We start from the raw sequence: 15,054 nt of genomic DNA, 5'->3' as shown, positions 1-15,054 counted from the left end.
GCCGGGTTTCTGTCTATACAACTGCAATGTCTTTACTTTACAAAGTAATCCCAGGTGCCCTGCAATGTCTGTTGAATGATAAATAAAACTGAACTCAGTTGGATTTGAATGAAATGTTGATATATGAAGTGCCATGAACTTAAACCAAGCACAAGAGACTTATTATTCATGTTCAAACAGAGCTGCTGCTTTTAGCTTTTTTTTCTTTGCTTAGCTTTTCCGCTCACTCTTCAGCAGCAGGTGGCATTTAAAAAGTCATAAAAACTAGTTAAATTTAGCTGTGTGGGCCCTGCAAACCTCAAACAAATGAATGCAGATCAGTCTCTCTCCCTCACCTTGAAATGAAAAATGCATTCTGGTGTCACATGAACCTCTGTGACTCATTAAAGTGGTTTTAAATGTCAACAGTCTCTTCCCTCTCCCTCTCTCTTTCCATCACTGCAGGGAGCCTCAGAACCACTCTGTCCCCTATCACTACTATGAGCCACGTGGCCCAGATGAGTGCGCTATGTACATTTCTCACGAGCGTGGGCGACGGGGCAGTCACCACCGCTTTATAACAGAGAAGCGCGTCTTCGCCAACTGGGCACGGACATTTGACATCCATTTCTACCAGCCGGACTGGAGCCCCCCGCCTCTCCCAGCCAACCGGACGCTTGAGGGGACAGTCACTGCAGCTCCGCTGAAGACGTGACTTTTGTGGGGTTAAAGAAAATGCTTTAGAAATTTGTGTAAGGACTGTAAAGATTTGCATTCAGGGGTTGCGGCACCCTTGAAACAACGAATAAAACATGAAGGAAAATTAGTCATTACAGATGAAAACAGATGCAGCTCCAGCAGTGTTTTGTTTACTGTGGTGAACCAATTCAAACTTGAACAACCCTCACTGAAAGCCTTGTAAAGTGAGGTAATACAAGAAGGCAACATCATTACACACTCTGCTCATGATGCATGCATGCAATGTCTTACTGTGGACTCTCTAGCTCGTCGTGCATATGTGTGTGTGTATGCATATGTTTACTAGAGGGATCACAGGGGATATAAACTTGAGTCTGGTCTATCGACAAAGTCACTGTTGAATCAAGGATCTGTGCAGGATTCACTGCAGGATTCGTGGAAAGAAAAATACCATTAGAATGTTTTGAAATCTTGCTACTGGAGGCAGTGCAAGGTGAATACAAATAGTGGTGTAGCTCGAGTTAAATTTGGCTATTTGAAAGTGCGAACAATCACTGTTCAGGTGTGATATTCCTCTGCATTTTTCAAAGATTGGGGAGGTCAAGTTGAATGAGATTTGTTAGACCTCCCATGTCACACAACAAAGGCTCAGACACCTTCAAAGCATTTTTATAAATCACTTCCCTGACTTTCATTTAGGCTGCCTTTCAGATGTGTGCATTATGAGCTCACCCTAACTCAAACGTCTCGATGTCGCACAGTCTGGCTGAATGACAAGCGTGTACTGGTTTTATCCTGTGCGTATGTGTGTGTGTGCACCTCCTCTGGTCCCAGATGTATGTATCATAAGGCTTTGTTGGCTCCTGTCACCAGTTAATAGTGAGATCATATAGCTACCAGCTGGGTGTAAATGCACAACCATGTCACACAAGCCAGGTAGGAGATTAGGATCGAGGGCAGGGATGCAGCAGCAGCTATCCATCCGACTGTGTATCTGCTGCCAGGTCTGAAAGCCCAAATCAACAAGCAGGAGAATTACACCGTTTCAATGAATGCTGGGTTTTCTTCTTACTTTTTTTTTTTTTAAATTAAACTGGTGAGTATGTAATATGTCTCTCTCTTGTTCTCATTTACATACATATACACTCTCCTCTTGTTTAATACAATATATAGTACGTGTAGACTCCCGCTCGTGATTTTCTTTCCCTCCTTTCTTGATCCATGAATAAGAATCTGGAGTCGATCAAAAGCGATGAGATGTGGGGTTATCTTAATGATACATCCTGGTGCAAAGTCCCTATTGATTTTACTCTCATCTCTGTAATGTGAGTAATGAGAGCAGAGATGCCGTGGGTCAGATACATGGGTGCTTGCACCATGAGGGCATGTTTCACAGTACATTTCCTCGGCGGAGACAAAGACACAACTGCTTCTCATACATCATGAACAGCTGCTGCAGTGTCTGCGGTATGCTGCCAGGCTGAGAGTGCTTCTAACTTTGTACTGCAGCGAGAATCTGGATTTTTTTTTTCTTTTCCCGAGAGACGTGCACTCATCCATCAATGACAGTGTGTTATTTGTGTCTATTAGCAATATGGTAAGTAGTTGAATATTTTTATTTTTTGCCTAATTAAACAAATCATGCTGTGTAGGTTTGCAAATCCTCACTCTTTGCATTATAGATGATCACTTTGGTTTAGAAAATGCAAGAAAACAGTGAAAAATGCTCATCTAAATTACCCAGGCTACCGTGATATTTCCTGATTGTTCAAAATCTGAAGATTTTTATCAAACAGCGAGAAAATCCTGAGAAAGAAGTAAATCTCCACCAGTGGTATTTTTGATATCTTTGCTTCATAAATAACTTAAATACTTTGACACTTTGGAAGATCTGATTATTCCCTTTCTTGCAGAGAGTTAGATGAAAAGACTGTTACCTCTCTCATGGCTGTAGCCGGTTAGCGTAGCACAAGCTGAAAGTTAAATGTAAAAAGAAAATAATACTAATAAAAGCCATCTGCGCTACTATTTGTTTTGTGGTAGTCAAATGAAACATACAGAAGCAAGTCTCAACAGTATCCTCACTCCCCCTGTATAAGCATGAATGGACTCAATCTTGTTGTCTGTAAAATCTGTTGTTAGTTTTATGTTGACCAGTTGACTAATCGTTTGAGAACTCAGTAAAGCACCATTTATCAGTAGCTTTGTGGTAAACAAAGTGGTGTAAGACAGAGGTGAAAATGCAGGGGGAAATAATTTGAATGTAACTTCTGTACTTGTGTTCAACAGTGACCAGGAGGGAAAGATGATGTATGTAGGCTGTGTGGAGGCGAGAGAGCCAGTGATTCACCTTCACCCTTGAGTGACGGCAGCTGCCATTTTCACTTTTCAATCTTGTTCTTCCTGTCTGGTTGTGACATCAGGCTGTGTCATACTGAAATAATAATGAAACACGGGACTAGCTACAAGGCTCTCTCATTACTCCCCAGAGCTACAAATAGATTCTTGACCATGTTCATAACCGAGTGTGGGAGCATTTTTTTGTATTTGAAAATTGCACTGTACTGCCATCTCATAGAAGATGAGGAATATAAATCAAGCTGACAAAGAAAGGGGAATTCAAATATGCAGTAAAAGGACAATTTAGTTATTAGACTGTGGAGCTTTTACCAGATCAATAAAATCTACTTAATTCATACTGGGATGATTAAAGGCTCATTGCATTCTCTAATAGTCAGAAATACTAACATAGCAGGGCTGTAATTAAAAATCTTCATCTGAAGTCAGATGCTATAAAGTTGTTTTGTGACTAAACAGGGTATGCAGGCTTTTAGATTGTTTTATATCATATAGAACAAGAAGCACCCGGAGAGTGCAAACCTCTGCCAACACAGCTTTCTCTCTGGGCAGGGTCTACTTTTAAAGGAATCCTATTAAATTTTGGATATATTTATTTTGTTTTCTTTTTTCCTTTTAAATGTACTTTAAAATGGAGTGGGTGTAAAATTTATTGTTTGTAGTGCAGTAAAAAATACACGTTATGGGGTCAACTTGAAAGAAAGGCAGATGTGAAATGTGAAAGTGGGATCAGAGGTCGTTATATAGGACATTATTTGGATATTTTAATGCGAGCTGTAATGTGATATTTAGAATCCCCATATATCATTCCCCTATACGCCTGTATGTTGTCACTACGAATAATGGCAGTAAGAAACATATGTTTAAATAGCTCTGTATGGCATTATTATCACTTTGAACAGTCTTAAAGGACAGATCAAAGGTCAATTGAGCACTTACATTTTAAATCTTTATGAGGTACTTTATGTTTGCTGAAAATACACACCACACTTGATTTCTAATTTTTAAGGATTTTTGTTCATTTTTGACCAATAAATCATTAAGCTGGCCTCAAAATTATGTATTGATATATGTAGCGTACATTTTAAGTGATCCGTAACATGACAGTACTCTAAACGCCTACAAAGTTTTATCAAAATTCCTTCAAAACTTTTAAAGCTGTTGTGTTTACAGACAGAATGACACGCATGCATGCAAACACTATCAAGCTTTTGATCTTCAAAAATTAAATTGGGGTTCTATTTTGAAAATCACATCGTATTAATGAGTCTTACTGTAATACACCAAATCTCCATCTCTGTCTGTCCGGGAACTCCTCCTACACAATACAGAGTTGAGCTTCCAAACTTGGCACACAGGTCCACCTTAAGCCTAGCAAACACCTATCCATCCATCTACCTTTCCATCCATCCTCTTCCGCTTATCCTCATTAGGCTCGCGGGGGGTCGGATCCTATCCCAACTGTAGCAACCACCTAACAACAACTAAATTCACGAGCCTTTTATGCTGAAATAGGGATTTTAAAGCATCCTGTTGAAGTCCTATAACTAGTAAGTTAGGTCATTATTAAGATTGTCATTCTAATATGTATGAGGGCTTGTAGTTTGAACATTTCTCATACATGAGTATAAAAATTACATACACACAAAAAACACTGGTCTTTCATTAAGAAACTGAGGGCCTTTATATTGAAAGTCAGATATTTCTCAGCATTGTGATAATGTTGTAAAATTTAATCATTTTTATTTTGAAATACCGGCAGAAGCAGCTTTAAATTGTGAATGGCATCTTAAATAGTTGCTGATTTGCCTTTAAACTACAAACAGCCTGACTTATAAATTCAGTCTTGTTTTCCTCTTACTATGTCTATACTAAAAACCTCAGACAGATGGATTAATTGGTTTAAATGTTTTGAATATGACAAACGAGCTCGTTATCATACTGATTGAACAGTTTTTCTGAGACAAACTGTGCAGGATTATAGTTTTAATAAAAACTATAGTATAAAAACAATAAAGACTTCACCTGACAATGTAAAGCGGGATTTTTTTTTATTTGCAACAACTCCAACAATGAAACTTTAAACTGAAATGAACATATCACAGAAAACCAGCAGGGATGTCATGGCCTTAAAATGTGCCACTAATCCTTTTCAGTACATCCCAGCAGTATTTATCAATTCCTAATTAACACGACCCAGATACACGACAGAAAAGGCTAGAAGAATGGACAAATTAAAAATAACGGATTTGGGTCTATTGAAGTTTTTTGGTTTGGTTGGGCTACTGATGTATGACAATGCATATTAGAGCTATTACAGAATAAAAAGAAAATTATGGAGCTCTGGGATGGGGGTAATAATTTGACAAATTTCTGATATTAAAGTCGTAAATTTATATTAAAAAAAAAAACCTTCAAAACTACTGAGACAATAAAGCCAAAACTTAGCGAGGAAAAAGTCATGAAAGTTATTACAGAATGTCATGCACGTTCATTAGTGAGGAAGCTAATGAGTCTGTATGCACATGATAAAAGAGCAGGGACTACATAGACATATATAGGGCTACAAATCCCTCCACATCATGCATAAACTGAGTCTGCTCATCCAGATGTCTATCTTGACATTCATTGCGAGCATCAAGTTAAATGTGATATTTGTGCATATTTGTGTAGCTATAGTATGTTATAGCTGTTATAGCAGTTTAAAAAGTTCTGCATCTGGATCTAGTTTTGGATCAACTCCAAAAGCTAATCATCTTCAAGTTGGACCAAGCCCCCGCCTCTGGTAAAACCTTCAATGCAATCAATCATTTTGATACAAATAATTACATAACCTCCTTGGCGGAGGTAAATATGGTGATGCTGGGCTAAAATAAGAGTTCTTTATTAGCATTTATTGATAAATCCAATAATGAAGTATAGGTTATAACCTTGTTAGGTTATCTACTTGAGGCATAAGTAAGCAGCGGGGTCTGCTGGTAATGAGTTGAGCCAACCTCACACAGATGCACGGATGATAAATGACTTTAATCTCTGAATTTTATCCCCCTCCATCAGCTGGCTCTGTAATTTTTCTTTTAACGTACAGCAGTCCCATTATGCTGCAGTAACACTGGGTTCTCGAGCCAGTGTAGAACTGTTTCCCAGTTCTGATGTTGTTGAATGAAATGGTATTACGAAAGGATTGCTGCATATACAATCTACTCTGACAAGTTTAGGTTTTATGTGTTTGGTGTATAAATTCTTTCAACAGCCATATTAAAATGTAACATTACAGCGGGGATGAAAAAACAATTTAGGATTTTGCAAATTAAGACTGTTTAACACGAGGCTTCTGAGGGAAACTAAATTAAACGCTCTGTAGAAAATTTAAAGGCCTGGAGTTTCAGTACTCTAATAAATCTCAGAAAATACTGGAGAAAAAAAATCTCAAAGCCCAAGGTGATGTCCTGAAATACCTCATTTGTTAGACCAATACTCTAAAAGACTCAGATATAGTCATTTACAAGAGCATAATACAGGAAAAACAGCATCGTATATAAACTGGAGCAAACAGTATTTTTCTGCTTCTTACCAACTTGATTAATGTGAATTATTAGATTAGCTGTTCAGGGAATGATCTTTTCAATACTTTCTGGTACACAACTAAAAGCAATGATTAGATTTGTTTTCCTTGTCAAAGCTGCTCATGGCTAAAGTAGGTTTTATGAAATGCAGAGTTTAGCAATTGTGACAGCCTCTCACTCTCACCACATCTGGTTGTTGTAAATGACTCACTGGTATCACATTTAAAAGCACTGGGTAGGGCTTAAGTGTAGATGATGTTCTTAAGAGAGTGTAAAACAAGACAGCAACATCCCCAATGAGACATGAACACAAAAAACTTTTTGCTCTTAAAAAACAAAAGAAAAAAAAACCCTAATAAGATGCAACTGACAGCGCAGGAAAAAAGAAGCGGACATATACTTGGAATTTTGATCAGGATTGGAAAACAACCTGTTCAATTATTCTACAACGGGCCTAAGTGATACACAGCAAGGGGCGGATGTGGCTCAGGTGGTAGAGCAAGTCATCTGCCACTTGAAAGATCGGTGGATCGATGCTTGACACCTATGCGCGTGAATGAGAGTTGCAGTAAAAAAGTGCTTTAAATGCTCAACTGAGTAAAAAGGTGCTATATAAATACCAATCCATTTAATTGAGTAGTTTAGTAGCTACTTTGACACAATTTTCCCGAGATGGTATTGTAGCTCTAAAGGGCAATTTTAATGAGCCTTGTGTTATTATAAATGGTCTATAGGTATAATTATATGAAACTTACCTCTATCATTGTCATCTGCCTGTTTAAAAATATGTGATGGCAAGGCCAGCTTTCAAGCTTCTGCCCCACAGTCGGTCTCCTCTGGTCATTTTGATGTGTAGCTCTGGAAGGCTGTGTTTGAAATGCGTTTCCTCCTTGTCTTCACGCTGTGCTGGCATACTGCGTGTGTGTGGTTGGTGCCTACTTGGTAAAAAACTATTGGTTGTTGTGACAGTCTTTCCACAGGTGACATTTTAGGAGAGAGACCTTTATGGACATTGTTGGATTTTGTTCAGTCTTGACCTTTGAGGCAGTTCTGTTATTAGAAATGGTCACCAAAATGGTCTCTAAGGTTACAAAAATCTTTACATCTCAGTCCTAGCATTCATAATAAGACCCATCTATTCCCCGGGCTCATGACTTCTCACTTATTTCATTCTGAGTTTCTACGTGGGGTAAAATCAACTTACATATGAATTTAAAATGACAATCTGGATCAAAAGCTGGAAAGCTGTTCGTGTTTATTACAGAGCTGCAATTATAAAAGTAAGCCATAGTAAGAATATCTCTGTGCACTGAATTTTGTTTCTTCACTTAAAGTTTGAGAGAAAGCCATTTAAATTCAAAAGTACAGTAAGCGAGCACCACGGAGTATGATTTATGCCAGTTTTTGTTGCAGATGAGTGAAAATCTGTGACTGCTAAAATTACTATTATCATTCCTGGGAATGATTGACAACACAAAGGCTCACTGACAGGCAAGCAGCTGGAAATCCGGAGTTTCCATGGAAATTGGACAACCTGTCAGACACACCGTCTCCAAACAGCGTTCGTGTGCTTGTGTGTAAATCATTAAATTTAGCAGGCTGCCACATGGGGCCAATGTCGACGCTGTTCCACTTCTAAAGACAATGAGCAGATGGGTGTGCGCTCACTGGTGAATACCGACTCTGCTCGTCTTTTGAACAACCTGTGTGACATATTCAGAGCACCGTGCCCGACTCTTCAGCCTGAAATCTCTCTGCCTTTTTGGAGATGGCTGCTCCAATATTGTCCTGTCACTGGTTTCTCCCCACCAAGTGAGGTGTGAAGGCAGATAGACACTGATCTTTATTAGCATTGGGGAAATCATAGTGGCAGCAGAGTCAAGCGCCACGCTCAAAGGCTGACTATATTCAATTGCACAGAGGACGTGGAGTCCATGTTGAAGTGGATTTAAGATCAAATGCATCCATCTGAGATACAGTTGCTTTATTTTGGCAAACGGGGACATCTCGGGTCTGCTCTGCCACCCTGGTATATGCTGATTGTAAATGGAGACTTGGGCCCAGTTGCTTTTCTTTTGAAACACAATACTGAGTGAAAGAACTGCATTTGAAAACCTCCCCGGTTGTTTGAAATGTTTCCAGTAAAGGGAAAAAAAGAAAGACAGAGCAGGGTTGCAAGTCAACTCAAGCAGCACTGATTTCAAGGATGTATTTGTGGCATAAATATGCTTAGATTATCAGCTCTGCCAGGCATACCTTCAAGGTTTGGAACAGTAAAAGCAGATCGGGTGCCTTTAAATAGTATTACTCTGTAACACCATTTAAGAGTAATTAAGGAAGCTCAATATCTTCTCAAAAAAAAGAACCAAATCAGGCAGTTAAAGATGTAAATTTATTCCTTTGATTCAGTGTTTCATGTTTAATCAGGGCATCAAAATCCTCCAGTTCAGGATATAAAAATGTTCCTGTGCTCTCTGACGGCGGAGCAGGAGGAATACGATTACAGGAACTAGAAAATATGGAAGGAAAAGGAAATAAGAAGAAGTAAGTGTTGCATAAATAATGTATAAGAAAAGGTACAATGTGGCTGACGCAGCAGCTGCATTCCAAAACATATGGTTTCATTTCCAACTCCATCTATTTTCTACTTTAGCTGCAAGGAAGAGTGGCAGCGGACACGCAATGGGTGGGTTTAATCCATATGCTCCGAGCATCACTCACCTCCCTCCAACAATAAGCCTAATGTAGAGTGGTTATACAAGACCAGATGGGGAGAGAGTACTTCTATGCTGAGGCGTGTTTTCCTCTTTTTACCCCGTGTGGGACGGCCGGTGGCTTACTAGGTTATCACTCACTTATCGCTGCCCTAGCACGGGACGCAGAATGGCTGGGGAAATGGCTGTCCATCACCCAGAATACAATCAGCAGAGTACAAGGCTGGGGAGCTAATGGATGTTTCCACAGGGAGGGCAATTTAGCGAATGGGGAAAGTGGATGGGTCCATCACGAGAGATGGGATTATGTGCGATTGTTATCCTTCACAAGTGTGATATGACGGTCAAAGGGTGTAATGTATCTGGACAGGGGAGACATTAAATACTGATCTCTCTACAGCCCACTCACAGCCAATCAGCCAGCCCTCGTTTCACAATTTCTTTTTCTGACCGAGCAGACATTCTGAGTAGCACTTAAACAAAAAGGCTGCTGCTAAAATATGCAGAGCAACACGCTCCCAAAAATAAATTAAATTCTTATCTGCAGACTCAGTTTAGTGCATTTTTAACCAAAAACAGTGCAGTTGTGGAATGGCTCGACAAAAACAGAACATCTGACACACACACACACACAAAGAAAAATAAATGTTCAAGTCTTTGCAAAACAAAACCCATAAAATTATTGTAAAATGGCTGTGTGATGCAGTTGTCCTTTTTTTTATATAAAACATTTAACAAAGAGCACAAATGTTTACATCTATGAGCTGGGGTCATTTCAAAGTAAAAGAGAAAAAAAAAGGCACCAAAAATATCAGAGTTTCCAAACAAGCAGCAGATGTCATTCCAATCAATTCGGTTTCATTTCCAGGAATATAAGCCTGTCACAAACCGCTCCTTCCCTCAAATATCGCCGGTCTGCAGCTTTACATCCAGCGGTGTAAACACAGGAGCCTCAGAAGATGTGTTTGAGATGCTTGATGCCGTAGGTCTTGAAAAACACCAGGAGGATTAAAGTCCACAGGCCCAGGATGAAGCCATCAGGAGGGTGCCAGTCTTTCTGCTTTGGTTTCTGAATCGCAGGAGGGGTGAGGCAGGTAAGGTAAGGTGGGGGTGGGGGAGGGGAGGGAAAGCAGAGGGGAGCGGGGTGAGATTGCAGGTTAGTAATAGTGTGTATATTTCTCCTGTTGAGGCCACCGCTGATTGTTCTGTCATTCACGCAGGCAGGCAGGCGCAGAATTGCACGCACACACTCGCTTTATCTCTTCACGCACTTTATGTACACGATCTGCCGTCTCACACACACAAACACGCAAAGGTTCGCACAAAAAAAGCAGGTGGTAAAGCTCATCAGTACACCTCCCCTGTCTTGTGTTTGTCCCATTCACTGCCACATCATCACTTTGTGTATGATTATACTTTTAAATCTCGCTCGTATTAAACATGCATCTCACAAGGAGCACATTTATATGCTAATGCGGCTGCAATATTCTGCAGGGAGATGAGATTTAACCTCTAAAAAAAATCTTCCTAACTCCACTGCTGGCGACAAAGCTATAGATGGGCTGCGAGGATGCACTTAAGAGATTTCTGTTATCCCTCCCTATACAAGCTGTCATTATCCAGTCGGGAAATCACCAGTCAGACAAGGCATTCCCTAAAGCCAAAACCTGAAAACACACAGCAAAGTGCTCAAAGTCCGACTGAGCCACAAACTGTACACACAACAGTAGGACGACATATAGTACTATAAAGCAGCTCCGAAAGTGCTTATGAGATCTGTGTCTGTGCAGCTTTCCTCAGTACTACTCCAGTATCCAGTACATCTACTCCTTCTGATACACATCAATATTGGCTTGGCACACACACCCACTTGCACATACTGCAGTAGAAGCCAGAGCCGAGCTGACAGCAGACTGACAGGCCCTGGGGGATTAGACACTGGGGTGAAAGCCTAGTCCACAGTCATTATTACCCACAACCTCACAGCCAGCGTACAGGCAAAAGACAAGTTTTAAAGTTAACTACAACGGACCCTGTAAATCAAGTGAAACCAATAGCAATCTATAATCCTCACACAGGATTTGCTGATATTTCTGCGGCTCTAGCCCCTTTCTACATATTGTTTTGATCTTATGTATTTACAGAATGATTCATGCTGAGTCACTCTCATCCATGCAATTGTTTTTCTAATTGTATTTTCAGTAAAAGTTTACATGCACAAAGTAGTGACGCATCTGGGAAGCCTGGCTATTTTTCTCATGAATATAGCAACAACCCAAAGAACAGTGGAGATTTAGCACTCAGTGAGATGTGGCATGTAATGTCTGCTCATATCTGTCCTCTTTTTTTTTGCTTACTCTTTCATCAGATATTTTTACCAGCTGCAATAGTGTAGCTGGTATTGTTTTCATCTTCTGAGTCAGCCTGTCTGTGTGTGTGCATCATCATGCAAATGTGGTCCTGGAGGCACCTACTTTTGTAAGTTCTTTTAGTACATGTTTACGTCTGGCAGATTTTGTGATAAGGCAACAACTGTGCAAGATAGAAATGAAACTTTACAGCTGTGTAGTTGAGACTAAAATGAAAACTGAAGTTTAAAGATGGCTGTGGTCAGAGATACGAGTCCAGACTAGTCATAAAAAATGTATTAGTGCATCTCAAAAAAACCTAAATATATTGATTCTGTAATTTATTTAAACTGATATATTCCAAGTGAAATATTTAAAGATTTTGTTTATTTTTAGTTTAGTTTATTTACTTATTTATTTATTCCTGTAGATAAATAAAAAAAAATGATTTACAATGTCCACAATCTGAAAAGTATGTTTGTTTGTATGCTCAACACTTTGTGTTGGGGCTCATTTAGTATGAATTATGACGATCAGGTTGTGGCACTGCTGAGGTGTTATTGAAGCCTGGGCTGCTTTGATGGTAGCCTTCATCTCTATTTTTGGGTCTTTCTCATTTTCCTCTTGACAAATCGGGTCAGGCAAGGTGGTTAGCCCACCAAACACAGTAATAACATGGTCAGCCAACCATTTAGTACTAGTTTTGGCACTGTTGACAGGTGCTGAGCCCTGCTGGTAGAGGAAATCGCCAAATCCATAAAGTTTGCCAACAATTCAGAGCATGAAGCACTCTAAAATCTCCTGGTAAATGGCTGTGTTCACTTGTGGACTTGATAAAACACAACTGATCAACCACCACCAACACCAGCAGATGACATGGCACCCCAAATCATCACAGAAACTTCACACTGGACTTCAAACACCTAGACTTTCCACTCTTCCTCCAGAGTCCAGGACCTTGATTTCCAAATGAAATGCTAAATTTACTTTCATCTGAACAACAGTCCAGTTCTTTTTCTCCTTAGCCAACCTAAGACGCTTCTGAAGTTGCCTCTGGTTCAGAAGTGGCTCGATATCAGACATATTCGACAGATTCAGCCCCCTTTTTTGCGTCTTGGCACTTGATGCAGTCCCACCACCTCAGTCCAGCAGTCTTTATCGTTGTGGTTGCATGTACTAAACTAGGTAGAGAATTGCACATATTTGTACTGTTTAAATAGTCATTTGCTCAAACTTAAAATTAAATATTTTAATAATTTCAGATAGTATAAAACAAATCTAACATCTGTATTAACTAAAAGGCTCTAAAGATCTAGAAAAACTGTTTGGGATCACTGGGTACTATTATAAAATCAGAGTATAATGAGTTAATGATGTTGCAGATAGAATATTTATTTCATCTAATCCTGTTGACTGACTGGCAGCGTTTCCGTTTTGAAAGTCTTAAGTTGCTTTGAAAATACACTCAAGTAGGCAATGTTATATTCTGCTGAATTTCCCTTCATATAAGCAGTGAGGACTGCTGATTTGGCATAAGAAGAGTGGAATCCTCTGATGTATTTGTGTGTACATGTCTATGAGAGGATAGGACAGAGTTCTGTACCGTTTGTTGAATATATGCAGTATCTGAAATAACCACCTGCCAAGCACCAAATGCTGTCTTTGGCATCTAAAACCTCAAACACTGGCTGAAATTGTATGATTCAAATAACTCTGTTACATTTAGATTTGGGTGGGTTTTTTTGCTTGCTAATTACTCTACACTCTGTCCATCGGCCAACTAAATCAAAGCTAAACAATGACTCCATCTCAGTCTTTTCAATGGCCAACTTAATGCTCCTGCTATACAAAGTAGGCTTATCTCATTTTGTGAAGACAGGGTGATGATGATGAAATTGACCCAGTGATTATTACAATGATCCTTAGACACACACGCACGCGCACACGCAAAACACCTGATTCTATTCATGCATTATTACGTGTTTCTTAGAATAACGAATGTTAATTGCTTTGCCTGGTGAAAATGACTCTAACTTCTTATTAGTTTAAAAGCTTTTGGTAAGTGAGGCGAAAACCTAATTTCAGGAAACGTGTGTGGCTGCGTTCTCGTGCCTCATTGCAGTGTATGTCTTCTCAAGGCTGTCGTTTCAATAGAAAGTTCAGGTTACGTGACAACGCAGCCAATTTCTTATGTAGAAAGACCGAGGACAGCAGTAAAATTGGATTACGTCTGAGCCCAAATTTATTTAACAGCTCAATCAAGTCAAATCAATAGAGCTCCACTGCCATCCAGAATGCTAAAGCAGAGGCGTTTGAAGCCCACAACTGAGCTTTAGGGCAGTTGTGGACAGATCAAGGCCAGAGGTCCAAGGTAAAGACCTTCCCTTTTCAAGCATCACTTGTACAGCACACATTGGCCAGAATATTCCGATTGTATTCACTTTAACCACACGCTAGTTTTGGAAGCAAGGTGGGCTTGGGAATGAGGCAGTATTCCCTTCAAATGAGCTGGAGAGTTAGCTGGGGTGAGGAAAAATCTGCTGTTCTCTGCTTAGATTATTGTCCTGAATAAACAGTGGATGAATATTCATTTTAACATCAAAAACAAACGTGATAATAAAAATTTTTTAAAGGAGGCATCAGTCACACCAAGTGCGTTTACATGAACATAGGTATAATGTTAGGTGCTTCTGTGGAACGTGCATCTCCCACAGCCAGTACTTTTCCTACATACAGTACATACTGTATCCACTGGAGTTCAGCACTTCAACATTCAGAGAAACATCCTATCGTGTGCCATCGAAGGGGCATATGAAAGGAATAAACCGCCATATGCAACCACAGCAGATGAGGCAGAAGGCCGGAGCTGGAAAGTGAGGTTACGTCCAGTGGAGGTGGGCTGCACGGGCTTCTTAACCATCGAAGGCCACTGAAGGAGGTGGGTAATGGAAAAAGCAGTCACTGTCTATGGAAGGAGCCGAAGGCGGTGGTGTGGGCGTCCAAATGACCAGTGGGCACAAAGCAACATACCATCCAGTCTGATCAGACTGATCCGACTGCCTCGGCGGGGTACACAACTGGTGTGCTGCAATGGTGGAAACATCAGCATATGATAAGCAGCAAACTCACCCCACCTAGAAGGCTTCTCTAACCCACTCAGGGCAAGTGCTGCGTTTCACTGACAAGGATTGTAACATCTAGTCCTATGAATAAATTAAAGTGAGCAGAGAAGAAAATGAACCTGAAAATATAAAGACATGTTTTTAGCATCTGAATCATGCTTTTTTTTTTTTAGATACTGACTAAACTTAAGGAAGCTTCTCAGATGACTGATTTTGGTCTTGTTTGTCTGACATCAGACATAACAGGCATCGCAGTGGGTGTTTCATC

At 40.0% G+C, this 15,054-nt stretch overlaps 2 protein-coding genes across 2 annotated transcripts in view; one reads left to right on the top strand and one right to left on the bottom strand.

Moving 5' to 3' along the window:
• The window catches only part of st6galnac5a (ST6 (alpha-N-acetyl-neuraminyl-2,3-beta-galactosyl-1,3)-N-acetylgalactosaminide alpha-2,6-sialyltransferase 5a), a 66,251-nt gene extending 56,094 nt beyond the window's left edge, over positions 1-10,157 (top strand). Inside the window, exon 5 of the mRNA XM_005476695.4 lies at positions 445-10,157. Within this exon, the coding sequence (XP_005476752.1) occupies positions 445-694 (250 nt within the window). The 3' untranslated portion in view covers positions 695-10,157. The remainder of the gene's footprint in view (positions 1-444) is intronic.
• pigk (phosphatidylinositol glycan anchor biosynthesis, class K) overlaps positions 8,981-15,054 on the bottom strand; it is a 33,880-nt gene continuing 27,806 nt past the window's right edge. Inside the window, exon 11 of the mRNA XM_003448446.4 lies at positions 8,981-10,385. Within this exon, the coding sequence (XP_003448494.1) occupies positions 10,269-10,385 (117 nt within the window). The 3' untranslated portion in view covers positions 8,981-10,268. The remainder of the gene's footprint in view (positions 10,386-15,054) is intronic.

The sequence above is a fragment of the Oreochromis niloticus genome, linkage group LG18, assembly GCF_001858045.2.
Source record: "Oreochromis niloticus isolate F11D_XX linkage group LG18, O_niloticus_UMD_NMBU, whole genome shotgun sequence".
In the NCBI taxonomy this organism is placed as follows: domain Eukaryota; kingdom Metazoa; phylum Chordata; class Actinopteri; order Cichliformes; family Cichlidae; genus Oreochromis; species Oreochromis niloticus.
This window is presented reverse-complemented; position numbering and strand designations above follow the sequence as displayed.